The sequence below is a fragment of the Choloepus didactylus genome, chromosome 6 (assembly GCF_015220235.1).
Source record: "Choloepus didactylus isolate mChoDid1 chromosome 6, mChoDid1.pri, whole genome shotgun sequence".
In the NCBI taxonomy this organism is placed as follows: Eukaryota; Metazoa; Chordata; class Mammalia; order Pilosa; family Megalonychidae; genus Choloepus; species Choloepus didactylus.
Window position 1 is genome coordinate 53823034 of NC_051312.1, and position 19091 is coordinate 53842124.

Here is a 19091-nt window from a genome sequence, read left to right on the forward strand (position 1 = left end):
AATGCTTTTTCCACAGAGAAAATAAGAACTATGATGGAAATAAGTATTCTGAGAAAGTCAATGCAGGTCTATGCCGTAAAATCCTCTTCCTTTGTAAGAAAAGATGCAAAGCAGCATGCACGTAGCTGACTGTCTAGTGTAATCCAGACTCCCACTTCTGGCCTGCTGAATGTGGAACAAGAAGCATTCTCTGGGAAGAATTGTGCAGAAACACACATTGGTACAGTCACAAAGCAGGAAAGCTGGATTTATAGGCTTCTCCCTGAAGGTGCACACTTGATGATATGAGAGATCGGATCTGGTCCCAAATGTTAGTGTTTTCTCTATCACCCAGTGTGTTTTCATTTTACTTTCTTGAAAAGATTCCTGAATGTGGACATAGCTAGGATGCAGTGGCTAAGACATTTATGTTCTCTAGAAAGAAAATCATCAAGTATGGTCACGGGTGTGGCTTTTCCAAGGAACCCGACGGCAAGTTCAATTGAAGATAACTTGTCTCCATTATGAATAAATGAATCATAGCTAGTAGAACCTAGGATGATCAACGAGTTAAGGTGAAGCCTGATAAATCTTCCCTTTGGACTATGTAATGTTGGCATATTTCATTTTGAACAGTAATGGCCATGGGGCAATAATTGCTTTTCTACCAGATGCTGGGTTTTTCAAGCCTTTCCTGAAAGGTTCTAGGCTGAGCTACTTAGAGTACGAGGAATACTATTAAGTGTTAACCAATGTGGATAAAACCTAGAATTACACCAGGAATATGTTTTAATACTGTGGTTTGGGGGAAAATGGAGGGGAAATAACTAATGGCCAAAATGGGATTGAGCTGAGCATATCTCACAAAAAGTAAGTGCTCACTGGTCCTTACACAAAAATAGTACGCCCGGGGATGCATATGTGTGCACACGCATGCACACACAGATATGCACAATCATACCTGGACCTATGTCTTCAAGCCTCTAATCGACACACTAATCAATCAAGCCATATCCATTAAGCAAGTCTTCAGGCAACATGACTTTTCAATTTTTACCACTTAAATCAATAAAAAATGGGCAACTGGATAGCTTCATGTTGACCATGGTGCCCCTACATGTCCACCTTTCTTGTTGTGCTAAAATTCTTGTCACAGAGAGACTCTGATGGTGACTGACAGAGCCAGAATAACGTGAGAGAAGGGAGTACCTCTGTGTGATGGAAGCATTATTATCCTCACATGAACTCTTCAAGCTTTCTTTCCCATCTGTTTCTAGCACAAAACATTAAAAGGATCAATGTGATACCCCATCTGCATTTTAATGTGCAAAAGCATTGAAGATAAACAATAATCTTATTAGAAGACAAATAGTTTAAAAAGCTCTTTACGCGTTGGGTAAGGGCCTGCAAAAATAAGAAACTCTTTCTTTGTAGAGCTAAAGAATGAAACGCTCCACTCTGCCACCCCCCACATATACACTCAACAAATCCCAACTTATTATTTAAAACAAAAGCAGGATTAAATTTAACATGCAAATTATATGAAAAATACCATATCAAACAATATTTTATTGAGTGAAAAAGGTTCAGTTCCATTCCATCTTACAATAAATTGTGCTAAGAGTCACTAAGACATTTTGGATGAATGTGCAGCATTCAAAAGTTGTACGTCATCATGCAGTCAGTCTGTCAGCAGCAGCATTTTATCCAAAAGTGCGTGCACAGACTCAGACAATTACAAACTATTTCAGCTACGATCTAGAGCAATTTCCCACACACTGTACTGCAAAAGCTCTTCAGATTGAACAACTTGTTAAATTGAAGACTGCATGCACATATATTATTAGATACTGTTTGAAAAGACAATACTTTAGAATATGAAAATATATAAGCAGCATTCATGTAATACAGAATTCCTGAGAATAGCATATGCTATATATCTTTGAGAAATCATTTGTATTCATATGAAAACCATGATATAAAACATTTTTCTCAACTAAAGCAGAGTGATCTAAAACTAACATACTGTAAAGGGCTGCCAATATTTTACTGTCAACAGTCATAAAATCTTTGCTATATTCTACTGCACTGATTCACAAAATGAAAATTTCAGTTAATTTTTCATTGCTTCTCTATTTTTCACATCTGCTTAAAAAATAACAGAGAAGGAATTTTCTAAATCAAAGTTTTATAAATTTTTCATTAAAAATAGCTTTCTCTTGTCATTATTTTATCTCAGGTAGGCAATCAATGTGATTGTAAACCCTGAAGGGGCAATGTAAAAATAACTCAGAAACAGAAGAATTCTCAAGGACATGGCTTGGCTTTCATTGTTCTTTCTCTCAGTAGACAGATTTCTTAGTCTTGTGTCCCTAATGTGGAAAAGACTTAAGTATTATATTCATCTGTGTCTTCAAAAGGCATAGACAGTATTTATACCCAGGCAAGTGTACACAATTAACTAACAAAAAAAAAAAAAAAAGGAAATGCAGATGCTATGAAAATGGAGGTACTGAAAACTCCTTTGTGGAGTTCGTGGAATTAGTTGTTTTAAAAAACGTGTGGCAGAATAAGAACCTCTCTGAAATTTGAATGGAAGAGTCACACATGATAAGGGCATGTGAGGCAAATTGAGTCTGAGGTCCTTCATCTTGCTTAGGATCAGAGAACAAGTAGGAAATGGAATATTTTTGACAAAAACAGACAAATAAACACAAAACTATAATCTATAAGCTTTACCCTGGAGGGAAAGAAAAATCAACAAAACAGTTTCAATGCTAGACCTCTAAAAATCATTTTTTCTAGTATGAAAAATACTAGCAGATACACAAAGTAGTTTTATTTCCATTGTGTTTAATCTGGTCTTTACATATTTTGGAAATCACTGTGCTTTGCAGAACTGGACAAAATAATCATTTGTCGTGTGTGTGTGTGTGTGTGTGTGTGTGTGTGTGTGTGTGTGTGTGTGATCCTATGTCCGTGTATTCGCCATCCCCATTCCTGCTCACCCAGGGGAGGGGAAACTGGGATTAGTTTTATAAGGATATGTGTCTTGATTTCTGCCAGACATTCCCTTCACTCTTCTTTCTCCCCACCCTATCCCCTTAGCTGATGCCTCCACCTGACTTGCTTTAGTTGAATGCCCCATCACTCCCTGTTCATCAGTCTAGGAACAGTGACTCTCATAGATACAGAGTTGACATTGAAATAAGAGCCCAAACCAGAATAAATTTTGTTACTTTTCTGTGTCTACAACAAATCAAAATGATGTTTTTCACAACTAAGTTGGCTTTGTTTCTATAGTTTTCAAAAATGAACCAAATCAATCTATCAAAGAAATAATAACAGAACACTGTCTTCAGTGATGAAGAAGAACGTAAAACTCTAAAGAATGCATTTCTCTATAGATAATATAGATCTATATTCATGCATTGTTTTCATTAGCTCAAGAGCAAGACTGCATGTTGTTGGAAAAGCATAACTGCTGTGAAGCATCTGGCTTCTCTTTCCCGGAATAAACAAGACACAATAGAATACTGTATAACTGGTCTCAGAGCGCCATACACTGTAGCTTGCATTACATACTGTCAAGGTGCAAAAGTATAAGAAAAACCAAAATATTTACAGAATTTCAAGTTAAGGTTCTGTGAGGAGCTGCAAAAAATCAAAGAGGAAAAAGTTAAACATACAATAAAACAGCATGCCACAGTAAAGTATGGGTTAGTTGTGTTTAAATGACATGAGAACAACCACTCATATTTTATAAGTATATGACTCTGTTAGCATTTAGTTTAAAAATGTGCATTTCAACTGGCTCTGGCAGTGATAAAAGTGATTTGTATGTAGCCAATGCAATAGAATCTTATTTCAATGAATGGTATTCTTTTTGGGATCTTAGATTTTTGGTTTAAATACTAAAGGTGATATGCAACTCTTCAACTGCATAGTTGATAAAGAAAAGCAGCATAAATTCCTCTGTGGCACAGATCCAAAATCTCAGCAACAGACAAGGACAATTTCTACAAGCTTGTAAGCTGAAGGGATATGGCATTCTGGCAGCAAAGGCAATAACTGATTACATCATTTCTTGTAAGCATCGAAGATTTAGAAGTCAGATTAGTATTCGAGTGAAGACCACATGATGCTTTAAGTCATGCCTGGGTGGTGAACATTTACATGGAACTCATCTCTAGAAACCTCACCATCCCCCTTCCTATTACACTGCAGCCGATGGAAGGTGGAGTTCTCCAAACACATGACTCCTTGGGGCTGGTTCTGAGAATTGGATCTTGGCTTCTGGCAATGTCAAACTCACCAGTTTTTCAGGTTATGACTCATCTTTTTCTTCCCTGGAAAGCTGGATATTCCAAATCCCAGAAATGGCTGTGATGCATTTCCAAGTAACATATTATAAATATGGTTTGCCAGGTGTGCCTTCCTTCTAGATCCTGCCTAGAATTTGAAATTGCCAACATTCCTTCCCACTAACGGTGCCACCTCTACTGAGAAACAGGTATTAACTAAGGCCATTCATAGTGAACTGGTTGACCGCTTTTTCTCCGTTGTTGTTGCAAATGTTCTAGTTCAGCCTCATACATCATTTCTTGGACTAAGTACTTCTCCCGTCTTATTCGGTCATTTAGGTCCTTTGGTATGTCTGGAATCAGGAATGCGATGAAGGACTTGATGGCAAAAACAAGGTGCTGCAAATTTAAGAGGGGAAAATACACTTTTAAAATATTTTGGAGTACTAATTGTAAACCAGAACAATAATGAACAGGTTGAGTTTTCCTTAAAATCAAGTGTCAGAACTCTCTATGTTCTGTCTAAAATACTATTTTCAAAAATTATATTGGGGACACTACTTGTGTTGTAGCACATACATGAGAAGGAAACAAAAACTTGTTTTTCTTTTCACTGCTACAAGTTGAGATCGCTTCATAAATACTGAGTAAATCTTAAATTCAAATCTGTAAAATCCTTATGTATTATGCAATGCTATTATAACATGCATTAGCATACACAGATAAGAAAGACTGTGTTCAGGGAAACACCATGTCCAGTAGCTCATAATACATACAGCATTCCAAGCAGTTTCCCTGAGACTTAAGAACTTCTACTCTGTTGAGTTTGTATGTCATTATAACTGCTTTAAAACATTTATTACATGACTTTTCTATGATAAAAATATATTGCTTGGATTAAAAAATAAAGTGAGAAAAATATTGTATAAACCAAAGCACTAACAAAACTCAAATGGCAATAAAAGTAAAGGTGCTCAATGAAGCTACTGAAAGATACTCATTAGCTGCTCAACCTTAGGTAAATCACATACCTTCTCTGTACCTCAGTTTCCTCATTTCTATACTGGTGATAATAATAATATCTCTTAAAGGTTGGTATGAGGATTAAATGAGTAAATACATGTGAAGGGCTTATAGAGTGCTTGGCATAGAGTCAGCACTATTTAAATATTACCTCCTGTTTATAAATACATCCTTTTTCTTTCCTATGTAGAAGAAGGGTAGATGTTCCAATTTCTCAGAAAGGGAAAAAAATTCTGTTACTGACAGGGTTAGGATGATCTGTGAAGAACACATTTACCTAATAAACTTTTGGTAGACACTAGTCTCTCTCAGAATGCTGCTGTTCAACATCATACTGAAATTTCTAGCAGCACAGTTAGGCAGGCAAACAAAATGAGGTATAAAGCTTCTCTAGAAGTAAAGAGGCCAAACTGTCATTATTTGCAAATGGTATTACCAGTTGCAAAGATTTAATAAACAAAATATTAGAACCAGTTAGAGACTTGAACAAGGAACTATGCTCATCTTAGAAAGAGCAGTAGCATTCCAGTACTGTAGCAATAATCAAATCATATAATGGAAGTCAAGATACTTTTCATAATAGTAATGAAAGTATCTATGACATTTATAAGAATTACATTTAAAAGGAATGAATAAGCTACTTAAAAAGAATATTTAAAAATGCTAACAAAGTACATAACTGCTCTGAATAATTTCTGAGTTCTTTAATGGAACAGCACAGATTTTGTAAATAAGTCTAATTTTCCTCCATGATTCCCACAAACATAATTCTAACCAAAATCATTGTACGATATTTGGGGGAACTAGAAACATGGATTCTAAAATTTATAGGAATGATTAGTATCTCCACATAGCTAAGGCAATTTTGAAAAAATAAGAGCAAACAGGGTGGGACAGGGCTCTTTTTACTATTTATTGGGATATACTACAAAGCCAAAGCATTCAAATAGTGTGATATTGACCCAGGAACAGACAAAGGGATAACTGAATCAGAGGCGAGGGGTATAACCATGACTATATAGGAACTTGGAATATTATAAAAATGTAATTACAAATGATAGGAGAAATAATAGATTATTTGATACTCATATTATTTGGTAATAATACTATTACCAAAATTATCTTATAGGGGTAAGAAGAAAAATAATTTTCCCTTAGACTATTTACAAACAAGCTCTAAAAAAGTGAAATTGATAAGAGAGAAGATGGGCTTTATTACACAAAGTCATTGGAGTAAATTTGAAAAAAGGATTCTCAAAACAATAAAAGATATTTTCCATAAACACATATATATACAAATAAACATGTGGACAACTTACACAGAGAAAAAAAGAGATGTGTGCTTCTGGAGGGGGTGAGAAATGGAATTAGGAATGGGGAATGAAGAGGAAAAAATAAAGAATCAGATGAATTCTTAATGATAGTTGGCTCTGAATTGAGGCATTTGATTAATCTGGTCATTTATATGAGCTCCAAAAGAAGATGAAGAAAAGTATACATATTAAAAAAACACACACTAAAAAATACTTTCCTGAATCATAAATATGGCTTAAATTCTTATGCTAACTGTAATAAGAGAGAAAGTATCATTTCATCAGGAGACATTTTTAAAGGCTGACAGAGACATTAAGCAACAGAATTTTAGACCTGGATGAGGCCATAGAGGTAAGCATTCTATTGTACAAGAAGAATGTTTCACTACAAAATTTGAAGTATGTTTTGGAGGCTAGCTGTGAAGCATAGGGGCCCTTAAAAAGAATTCTCCCCAAAGTGAGCTATGGCTATCTTTTATTTTTCCATAATTTTGGCTATAGGAAACAGATGCATTCAAAGTCTTTTGATACACTTTAGCAGTGTCTTGGAGATATTCCAGTGCTATGTCCTTCACTGTATCAAGCTACTTATATATTAAACAAAACAATAATACTGTAGCTTCCCTCAAATTTATTCACAGGATTACACTCTAATATTATTGCATGACTCTGGTAATCAAAATCTATGCCTTTTTAAAAATGTTCTGAGGCATCATTTATTGAAGCATCTAATGCGGTTATAAAAATACATTTATGATAAAATATATTAAGAAGTGATTGTTTAGAAAATGAATTTTTCTATCCTGATCACATGATTGAAAAGCAAAGTAACCCAAACTTTCCCTTTTAAACTTGGTTACTAGGAGGTTCAAAACTAACTTTTCAGTTCAAATGTGTAGTAGCTTTCTTTACCTAGGTACAAATACCCAGTAACCTATCTTCTCTCATTGTTCTGCTCTTGCTTTTTTGCATTTGTTGTAATGGTTTCAATGTTTTTGAAACATTTACTGGGGACCTACGCAACTCCTTTTTTGGAGGTGAGTGAGGAAGTGACTTCCAAGACACAAATGACAATCAGTTGAAAAAACATTTACTTATAGTAATTTTCTTCTCAGTATGTAACTAACCTCAAATACGATGATGAAGGCCAAACGGGCAGCGAGGATGTGCCAGTATTGTAAGGTGAACTCATAGGGTTTGGAACTCCACGGGGGGTTTCTGTAGTCTCGGTACCTGAAATCACAAAATGAGAGTGTGAAGAGCAGAGGATCAAGTATGAAGGCCTAAAACTTCCAAAGTGACAGTATAAATGGGTTTAATAACATGAGATGAGATGGAATGGTTAAACAAGCAGGAAAGATAACTTTAATTTATATAAGTTAGTACCTGCAATAACCAAGTTTTCCCATACGAAGTACATTCATGTCAAAGAAGGATAGGCTATTGTTGACATATCCTTTTAAGCAACTGGGAGAAAAGAAAAGTTATCATGTGATTCAGCGATTCATAAATTCCAAGTCCAATTCTTTCATTACAAATGACAAGATTTTATAAATGTCATTATTCCTCCCATTCTAATGACAAACTCCTAGCAACCAAGCTTTCTTATTCCATTACCTCAATCCTGTTAGATCTCTAAAGTAGCGAAATAGATAACTCTCTTACCATTTCTCACAATAGCTCCCATCTTGCCCTTTTATTTGACTTACACTTATTAAATAGCTACTATGTGCTATTACTTCCTATGCATTAAAACTCTATAAATATATGCTTTATAAGTAGACATTCACATGACAATATTTGGATAATTATAATTAAGTAGTCAATGGTTGAATGCTTTTTATTTGTGTTTTATGTATTAACTCATTAAACATATTTACTGAGGACCTACTAATGTTAAACATTTTTCTAGATGCTTGATATTCAACAGTGAACAAAATAAGCAAAAAGCCCTGACTGGAACTTATAGCTCAGTGGAGGGAGACAAACACAGCAAACATAATAATTTATAGAATGCTAGAAGGTAATAAGCACTTTGAGAATAAAAACGAATCATCCTTCCAAGTGGGTTATATTAGGTCATAGCAGGTCAACACTCCCACAGAAAATTTTTAAAGATCCCATTTTTAAAGATATTGCAGATATGTAGAAACAACAAGGACAAGATAAGTGAAAATTCCAGGAAGAGAAAAGTTCTTCTTAGGAAAATTGGTCATCATTTCTTTTCCTCTCCGGGGGGATGTGTGCTCACCAAATTTGGATGAAAACTGAGAGTGGGCATGATGGACTCTACTAGAGGGAAGAGGATCAAGTTGTATTTGGTAACTGCATGAGACAGGGGTGACATTGGAAACTAGAGGAGACCTAGATACCTGCCTGTTTTTCTCATGGGATACCTGCTATGTTCTGGGGCAGTCTGTGAAGCTGGGGATCAGGATAGGAGGTGAACTTGAAGTTACTAAAAGGCAGAATGAAGTCTACCAGAGTATCATAGCAATTAAGAGGAAAAAACTTGCTAAAAAAGTCCTACCAGAGGTTGTGGGAAGCGGGGGGGGGGGGGGGGGGGGGGGGGGCAGCTACAAACACAAAGACAATTATCCTCTCAAGATTTTGAAGCTGTGTGGAGCAGAAAAATAAGTTTAAAACCACAAGCCACAAGTGAACATCATGATCAGGTGGAGTTAATTCTTGCAATGTAAGATTTTTTGTAAAATATGAAATCCAATCAATGAAATTTACTATGTTAAAAGAACAAGGGGAGAAGATCATAAGATCATAATGATAGATGCAGAAGAAAATATTTGACAACATTCGACTGTTGTCCATTATAAACAACACTCAGCAAACTAGGAATATGATAAAGAATATCTTAATGTGATAAAGAGTATCTACAAAAAACCCTATAGCGAACAGCAAAGTGTTCACTATGTTGAATACTTTCTCCTGAGGTCAGGAACAAGGCATGCATACCCACTATCACCATTTCTGTTGAACATAATCCATGTAAGTAGAAAAAATAGATAAAACAGGAATTGACATAAGGAAGTAATATGTAAATCTGTCATTATTCACATATAATTGTGTATATAGAAAATCTAAAATAAACTACAAACTGTTTGAATTAATACATGGATTTAGCAATGTCCCTGGATACAAAATCAACAATAAAAAAATAACCATTTATTTCTATATACCAGCAGCAAACAATTGGAAAATGAGATTTATATAAATTCCATTCATGGCGATATTACTAATATCAAATATCTAAGCATAAATCTAAGAAAGATACATAGGACCTCTAAACTGGGACCTAAAAAAACACAAACACACACATACACACACAGACAACACTGATCAGAAAATTCAAATTAGACCTAATTACACAGAGTCACATACCATGTTCAAGGATTGGAAGGGACTTAATGTTGTTAAGGTGTCAATTCTCACAGTATTTTGTAATGACAATTTACAACCTGAACCTAAAATTTATATGCAAGTGAAAATATTCTAGAATTGTTAAGTCAATGTTGAAGAAGAAAAATGTTGGAGGATCACAGGACTGAATAATGACTTCTCAGAAAGTTACAATAATTAAGACAATCTGGTGTTGGTGCAGAGAAAGATAAATTGGCTAATGAGAAAGAAGAGAGGGTCTGAAAAGAAATCCACAAATACACATTCACCTTCTTTATGACAAAAATGTCAGTGCAAGTCAGTGTTTAAAAGAATTGTTTTTTCAACAAATGGTGTTGGAGTGACTGCATATCCTTGAGGAAAATAACCTGAACCCTGATTATCTCACAGCATAATGGATAAAATCAAGGGAAATTGAGATTGTAAGATTACAGTTCAAATACAGTGGTTAGGGCAGATCTTTTTAAGGAGAAAACATTTGAGTAAAGACAAGAAGTTGACTGAGATAGTCATGAGGATATCTGTGGATAGAGATTCACAAGCAGAGGAGGCAAATTGTACAGGAAAAAAAGTGCATGTACAGGTTAAGTGAGAGAGCAGTGTGGCTGAAACAATGTGAGAGGGGAAGAGAGTAGTAGGAGATGAGTTCAGAGAAGGAGCTTGCTTTGTATGGATTTAGTGAGGATTTTGGCTTTTCCTTTCAGTGAAATAAGGAGCCAGTGCAGTGGTTGAGTGTATGAATTACAAGATTAAACTTAAGTTTTAAATGAGACTATCAAAAAATCTAGGTGAGAGATGATAGGTAGCAATGTAAAGTAAAGCCAACATGTTTTCCAATAGATTATATGGGGTGTGAGAGAAATAAGTATTCAAGGATGATTCCAAGAATTTTGGCCTGAGTCACCATCCATATGCCATCAACTGAGATGGGGAAGAGTGAAGGTTGAACAAGTTTTGGGGGAGATTTGGTGTTTAATTTTGGACCTAGTAAGTTTGAGATAGCTATTAGACATATAAGAGGAGATACTAAGTAAACAAGTGGATTATACAAGTCTGGTGGTGTTCAGGAGTGCGAACCATGAAACTGAATGACATCACCAAGAAAACTAACGTAGTTAAAGAAGCCCAAGTATTGAGCCCTTGGGGCCTTCCAAAAGTTAAGAAGCAGAGACATGATGGGAACTAAAAAAAGTGACTGAGCAGATGTAGCTAGTGGGGTAGCAGGAAACCAAGAGACTGGAAATCAAATAAATAAATAAAGCAAGAAAGGAATGATAAATTGTTGAAATGCTGCTGATAGGTCAAGGAATATGAAAACTGGAAACTGACAAGTTGATCTGACAATGTGAAAGTCGCTTCCGGAGGAACGCTGGTGCATAAGCCTTATTGAAGAGCGTGTAATGGAGAAGAGGAGGAGAGTAATTGAAGAAAATAATAATAGGAAATGCTTTTAATGAGTTTTGAGCAGAGACAAAACTGGGGAGTTATGGCAGGCAGTGGGAACAAGGGAGGGCTTTACATATTAATTGGAAAAATAAGAGCATATTTCAATGTTAATGTGAAAAATACAACAGAGGCAAAACTGTAATGCATTGGAGAAAGGGGAAATTACCAGAATGATGTTCTGAGGTAGGGAAAGAGGAAGAGATGTAGGACACAAATAGTGGGACATTGCTTTCAACAGGAACGTGGAGAATTTCATTTCTAGTAACAAGAGAAAGGCAGATTGTGTAGGTACGTATGCTGGAAACTGGGAGATATAATAACAGATATCTATGGTAGTTCTTTTCCAATTGCTTCAATTTTCCTGGTTAAGTAGGAAGCACAGGATCATCAATTAAGAGTGAGAATAAGGAAGGAGGTGTTGAAGGCTTGAGAATTGAAGAGAAGGTGTGAAAAACTCCTCTAGGAAATGGAAGAGTAAACGGAATACTGCCAGGTCTATGCGATGCGTGTAACAAAAATTTAAAGTGAAAGCAGTCAGTGTGGTTGCTTGTTTTTCTTCACCCACATTCAGCTGTATGGGTGCACTGTAGAATAGGAAAAAGCTGGAAAAACTAAGAATGTGATTTTGCTAAGACAGTACAACAAGGTGAGGTGGGCAGGGGACCTGTGTATCCAAGGAAGTGGCTATAATAATTGATTAAGGTTTGTATGATACTTAAGTATGGAAAAGAGAACATTCAAGGAGTGGAGAACGAAGAAACGTTAATATGGTCAATGGTTTAGAGGTCTGTGTAAAGTCAAAGAATTATTGGAGTCAGGGCTAATTTTTAAAATTACACTAAAACATACGTATTATTATTTCCATCATATATGTTAAAGAACTTAGTTTCAGATAGAGTAAGTAACTTTCCCTAGGTCTATATGGCTCAAAATTTTGGACCTCAGGATCCCTTAACACCTTAAAAAATTATTAACGACATCAAAGAACTTCCATGTGGGTATATCTATCAATATTTCACATTTTAGAAATTAAAATTGGGAAATTTAGAAAACATTTCACTATTAATTTATTTAAAATAATTATTAAATCCATTACATATTAACAAAACAAGTGTTTTTCAAATAGCTATATTTTTCAAAATAAAAAAAATTAGTGAGACGAACGACAGTGTTTTACATGTTTGCAAATCCCTTTAATTCTTGTCTTAAGAGAAGACCACTAGATTATTATATCTGCTCCTGCATTCAATCTGTTGCAATACATTGTTTTGGTGGAAGAATAAGTAGAAAATCTGGCCTCACACAGAAAGTATTGCCAACAGGAGGGCTTTTAATAGCATTTCAGATAATTGTGGATAATTTTCTTTGATACTACACCAGAGCTTGGCATATGGCAGTTTCTTCAAGTTTAGTTGCAAGGTGGAATCTGAAACCACATCAAGGAATTCTTCATACTGTTACATTGATGTCATGGATTGAATCATGTCCCCCACAAAGACATGTTCATGTTCTCACCCCTGGTCCAGTGGATGTGAACATATTTGTAAATAGGACCTTCAAAGATCCTATTAGTTAAGATGAGGCAAAACTCAACCAGGGTGGGTATTAATTCAATATGACTGGAGTCCTTCCTTATAAGCAGAGGAAATTTGGACAAAGTGGTGTGGGATAGCCATGTGACAGCTGTAGAGATTGAGTTATGGGCTGCTGGCAAGCTACCACCAGAATATTACATATTTCAGAGAAAGTGTGATCATGAAAACCTTGATTTTGGACTGCTAGCCTTCAAAACTGTGAGACAATAAATTCCTGTTGTTCAAGCCAACTGGTCTGTGGTGCTTTGTTACAGCAGCCCTGGAAAACTAAGAAACTGATCTATATTGTACTTTGGTCTCTATTGTACTTTGAATTACTTTTTATCTGTCATGATTTTGTAACATCAAATGTGGGTTATTTGGAAAATACCAGTTCACTGGGTTATATAGATCTTCCAAATATTGACATATCTTTGCTGCAGAACACCAAAAACTCACATTTGTTAATATCACCATGGGAGTAGGTAGAAGTTCTCCAAAACTCTAATTTTTACTTCAAAGTTTGAACTTTATTTTCAACAACAAAATGTCAAAATCTGTCAGTTATTTTCCTTAAAATGACAGATAGATTTTGTGCTTTTAAAAAAAGTTTGTCTGCCAAGTTGGAATAGTCATAGTTTATCTGACAATTGTTATTTCATTTAAAAAACAAACAGCTTGTTCAGTTTGCAATTCAAACAATCACACAAGTGCTTTTCTTTGAGACAACCATAACACTTTAGCATGCAGCAGAAGTGCTTTCTGTATATTTCACATTTCATCACACGGAATATTGAAAGGACATTACTCAAGAATGGAGATTTGAAAAAACTATCCTTTTTACTGCTTCATCAAGTCCATTCTAAAGTAGAACTGGTGTTTTATTTTTTTATGGTGATTATATGGTGGTGAGGAATATAATCATTACTTGTACCATTTGGTGCCACGGCCTTTAGTCATATAAAGGCATCAGAACTTTTACTACCATTGCTTCTGTACTACCAATGCAAATGTCAATACAGACATGTCTTAGTATTATGAAAATAGTTTTGACCTAGTGGATCCCCTCAAGGGATCATGGGGCCTCTAGGGATCTGCAGACCACATGGTGAAAAATGGTTAGAACCTGATTCAAATATATGTCTATCTCATTCTGGACCTTGGATTCTCACCTACATGCCACACTGCCATCACTCCTCCTGTCCATCTTAGACCCCATAATTTATCATTTCAATGCCTGTCTCACCAATATCCTCCACTCCAAAGCCACCTAGTCCTTCTGCCACCTTACTCTGAAATTTTCCAATCTGAATACATCCACTCCAGTTTATCTGCTAAGCATACCTGGACAAAAGTAAGTAAGAGGGTGCCCTTCTTACTCTATGGTTTCAACCTTGCACAAGGCCCCATGTCTCTGCTTTAAATTATTCCACATCCCTAGGCATTGAATATGAAGAAGAGGTCAGGTGCTATCTACATAAAAGGCAGGACCTGAAACGTAAACAGAGTAGATACTAGCAAATCTCATTTTCATCTGCCACTAGGTGGCAGGAAAGACACTAGCAATTAATGGTGTTAGGAAAGAGGGCTGCCAGGAAAAAAAAAAAAAAAAAAAAAAAAAAAAAAAGACATCCATTTCAAACCATTGAAATCTACTGCTAGATCATTTAGAATTAGAAAAAAAAATGACTTCATGGTTTTTCACTAGTGATTCTAAACCACTTTATATTTATATGGTCTTTTACAGTTCACAAAATGTTACCACAAACACCATTTATTATGCATAAGACCTATGACACTTTTTGTTATGAACTAACTAGGTTTAGATTGATGATGTGGCTTTATAAAAGAAGAAGTTGAAACTTGAGCTCAGGGAGTCTGACTCCAAGTTAAAACCCTTGCAAGACACCAAAATATTAATAAAATGAAATAACATGCCTTCATTATCTCTCTTTGAAAAAAATGGAGACATTTATGTTTAGAATGGCATTTTAGTGTTTTGAGGAAATACCAGTTCATCAGCAATAAGGGTTGGCTTCCTTCTAAACCAGGGCTCAGCCCTCTGGGGCACATGTCCTGCCTTCAGATAAGCCACATGTGCAAAGCTGTTCCCAAAGGAAGGAGGAGAAGGAGCTTCTCTCCTGGTGAAGGACTACTACTGCTTTCGTGCCAAAGGCTGATCTCCAGCTAAAATGCTTTCTTAAAACACCTGGAAGTCCTCTCTGTTCCCCAAACCCAGTGCCTTGCATTCCTTCCAACACCTGCTTTCAAGAAGGAAAGATCTGAAAAGCCCATATCCCCTAAATCAATGATTCTAAACTAGGGCAATTTTGTCTTCCTCAGGGGACATTCGGCAATGTCTGGAGGCATTTTTGGTTGTCACAACATGAGAACTAGGGAGGCCGGTACTGGTATCTGGTGAGTAGGGGTCAAGGATTCTGCTAAACATTCTACAACACACAGGACAGCTTCCACACACAAAAAAGAGAATTATCTGACCTCAGTTGTCAGTAGTAGAGAGGTTGAGAAACACTCTGAACTGTAGATTTAAATTTTAATAGAAAGCACATGGTAGAAGGTCTAGGGAAATATTTTCACCTTCAATCCCTTTTAAAATCTCTATAGTCATATAGCTTATAGTTATTTCATATTTTGCATGTCCCCATAAACTAGCAATTTGATGAACCACTGTGGGTCTCAATTCCCCCATCTATAAAGTCAGAAGATTACTTTGGATGATTTCTAGGGTCTCTTCCAGCTCTAGAATTCGACTTCTAAATACACTATAATTTCTTTAAAATTTTGATACCAGTGATGCATTTACAAGTAACAGAGAGAGAGTTACAGAGAGTGACTAAATTTATTTGTTATAAAAAACAGTGGTACTTTTGTTCTTTCTTGATTTCAATTATGAAACACATTACCAGTACAAAGATCAGAAATGGTCACAGAACAAAAATACCCAATAAGTTCCCATTTTTACTATAAGCATATAATATATATCAGGAAAATATGTAAATTTTAACCTTACCTGACAGTATTTTTTGATTCATGTGCACAAGGGCCATATTTGTACTCATAGACTAAACGTGGAATGAAATCAGATGTAATAGCAATTACAAACGCATTGGTGATCACGGCCAATATGCCAATTCCTTCAAGAATTCCATACCAGATACCTTTTAAGGAAAGATTAAAGATAGATAATGTGAATGAAACAATTATAATGTGGATCCATCTTATTTTGGAAATAATGTTTTACTTATACTTTGGAATCAAAGCTCTGCCAATTTTTACTTTCTTAATATAACATCTCACTCCAGGTATTTCGGCTTTTTAATACACTTTTCCATGGAGGCTGGGTAGACCCCAGCTGGAGAGATCTGAAAACTGAAATAACATTAGAAGGTGGTTATTTAGTGATCCATGTCTGTAACAATGGGGCATAGCACGGATGCCCAAGATATTTCAAAGCCTAATCAAATGTGCAGAAGTTGCTGAGGAAATAAAACCAACAAACAAATCTTTTCAAGGTCTACATGACTGTGTAAATGCTGAAATATTTGTATTCACTCTGGGTTTTGCCTATTATCATTGTCAAGTATAATTTTTAAATAAAGACACAGAAAAGTAAAATTAGTTTGGTGTCAAGACCTGGAGGAATTCATTAACTGATATTTTTTACTTCTTAAGAGATCAATCTGGCATCATATAGACACAAACCAAAGCTTTCAAAGTTGTATACAGAATCAATATAACATTGATTAAAGTAAAAAGTGAGGTTTCAACTAGGATTAACTTTAGCTTTAGAAATACTGATAGGAAGAAAGTTCTGGAAAGAAATATTCAAAAGTGTTAAAGGAAATTGGATATCATGATTTTTTTCTTCTTTATTTTTCAAAATCTTTGTAATATGGCTACATTGAGTTGAAATGAAAAAAAAATTAAAAGAATGTTAAAATTTATTTGGTGGGGGAGATCATAAGACAAGAAATTAGAATTCATAAAAGGAACAAATAATATCTGAATATACCAAAATTAAACTTTCTTTATATCAAAAGTCACCACATTCAGTCAAAAGAAAACAATAGCTTGGGAGGAAACTTTTGTGTCACAGAGACAGACAAAGGGTTAGCATGCCTAATATACAAAAAGATCCTAAAATTAATAAGAAAAAGACAAACAACCCAATAAAAATGGGCAAAAATTTTAAATGAGCGATTTGCTATGGATATGAAAATAGCCAATGAATAAAAAACATTTTCAATCACTAGAATTAAAAAAAAAAGTATAGATCTGAATTTCAACTCTTTCATCAAAACAAATTTTGATAGATCAAGAACTTAAATAATACAATGTACCTAGAAATAAACAAACAAAAACAAAATAACAGTCCTCTAAAAAACAAAACAATAATGAACATAGGGTGAAAAACTGTGAGCTCTGCAGCACTTTTCTAAAATTATTACAAATCAAAAAAATATAAGATATATCATTTGATTAAATTTTAAAACTTTGTTCAGATAAACTGAATAAATTAAAAACCAGTATTTGAAATATGTTTGTAACATACATTTATATTAAAATTACTATTCCTAATATGGAAACAAAGAGGATCAAATTAGACATTATGGCCAAAGGGCAAAAACACAATTAGCAAGAGGAAAGACAGTCAATAAACACATGGAAACATATTTAATCTCATAGTTACAAAAATCCAACACAATAAGATATAATTTTTTCTTCTTGGATTGTTAAGGATGAAAGTAAAAAACAAACGAAAAAAAAGCCTTATTACCCAAAGATGTTAAGGAAATGGGAAATGTACATTGATACACTTACGATGGGATTATAAATTGGCACAATATTATTGGAAGACATGCTGCCAAATTATGCATCAAGATTTAAAATGTACATGCTCTTTGAAACAGGAATTCCATCCTGGGAATTTATCTTGAAGAAATAATTAGACAAAGTATATATGAAGAAGTTCACCTCAGCATTGTTTATAATAGCAGAGAACTACGGTAATCTAAACACTTCTAGTTAGGGGACAGATTTTACAAAAATATCATACAACCTAATAATAGAAATTTTTGCAGAAAACAGCAAACAATGAGGCAGAGTTATATTTATCAACATGAAAAGACAGGTATGAGATGGTTTTTAGTATCAAGCAAGTTTATGAAAAAGAATGTATAGGATGAACCTATTGGTGCACACTTGAATGAGTGCATATATGCCTGTGCACATAGAGAGACAGGCAGGCTATTCATTAAATACAATATTGATTCTTCCTGGGTGCAGGGATTGTGTTAATTTAAATATATATATTTATTTATAATTTTCTGTACTGTTAAATTTTTAACAAAGTGTTTGTATTGTGTTATTCAGCAAAAACAACATTTAATTGAAATAAAGAAAAAAGACGGTAATTTTCTATTTTGGAGTTGTCAGAGAAAAAACAAAACAAAACAATTGCTGAGTACCTTAGGAAACACAATTAGATCAAATACATTTTTTAGCAAAAATGTCAATGAATCCTAGGAATGGCTATCATTATATGGTACACAAGAGTACTCAAATTCTATGTGGAAAAGAGCACATGCTTAATCCAATTTAAAGGGAAGGAAACCTTATTTCCAAAAGTATTTTTTACAGCTAAAATCTGAGATTAACGAGACAGGAGCTTCATATCAGGAATTGTCTCAACAAATTTGGTGTTCATTTCATTCTTTCCTTAATTAAAACTTCTAAGTTTAATTAAGGTTGGTAGCAAGCCCTGGCAAGAGAAACTCCCAAGCGGTGTTCAAGTTAGATCGAGCCACTGCTTGGCCTTAGCAATGCCAAGATCATTTAATTTCTGAATCTTACCTATATCAGTCGCTCGGGCTGGCAGAGGCCTCCGCCACTGGGTGACAAATTTGTATGCATCCAGCCTTATTTCTATGATATTGTTTAACAAAGCCAAAAGAGGGGCCAGAGGAAATGCCGCAACAAAGATGGTGGTAAAACCAAACTGCAGAACTGCAAAAGGA

General features: G+C 34.9%; 1 protein-coding gene across 9 annotated transcripts in view; it reads right to left on the reverse strand.

The window, feature by feature from the left end:
• Window positions 1-1518: 1518 nt before the first annotated feature.
• ANO3 (anoctamin 3) overlaps window positions 1519-19091 on the reverse strand; it is a 334560-nt gene continuing 316987 nt past the window's right edge. For 8 of the 9 annotated variants that reach the window (XM_037839166.1, XM_037839168.1, XM_037839165.1 and 5 more), the window contains 5 exons: window positions 18928-19080; window positions 16085-16232; window positions 8006-8086; window positions 7747-7852; window positions 1519-4682 (listed from right to left, as the gene is read on the reverse strand). In XM_037839166.1, coding sequence (XP_037695094.1) covers window positions 4500-4682; window positions 7747-7852; window positions 8006-8086; window positions 16085-16232; window positions 18928-19080 — 671 coding nt within the window. In that variant the 3' untranslated portion in view covers window positions 1519-4499. The remainder of the gene's footprint in view (window positions 4683-7746; window positions 7853-8005; window positions 8087-16084; window positions 16233-18927; window positions 19081-19091) is intronic. The other variant, XR_005217391.1, reaches the window with a different exon arrangement.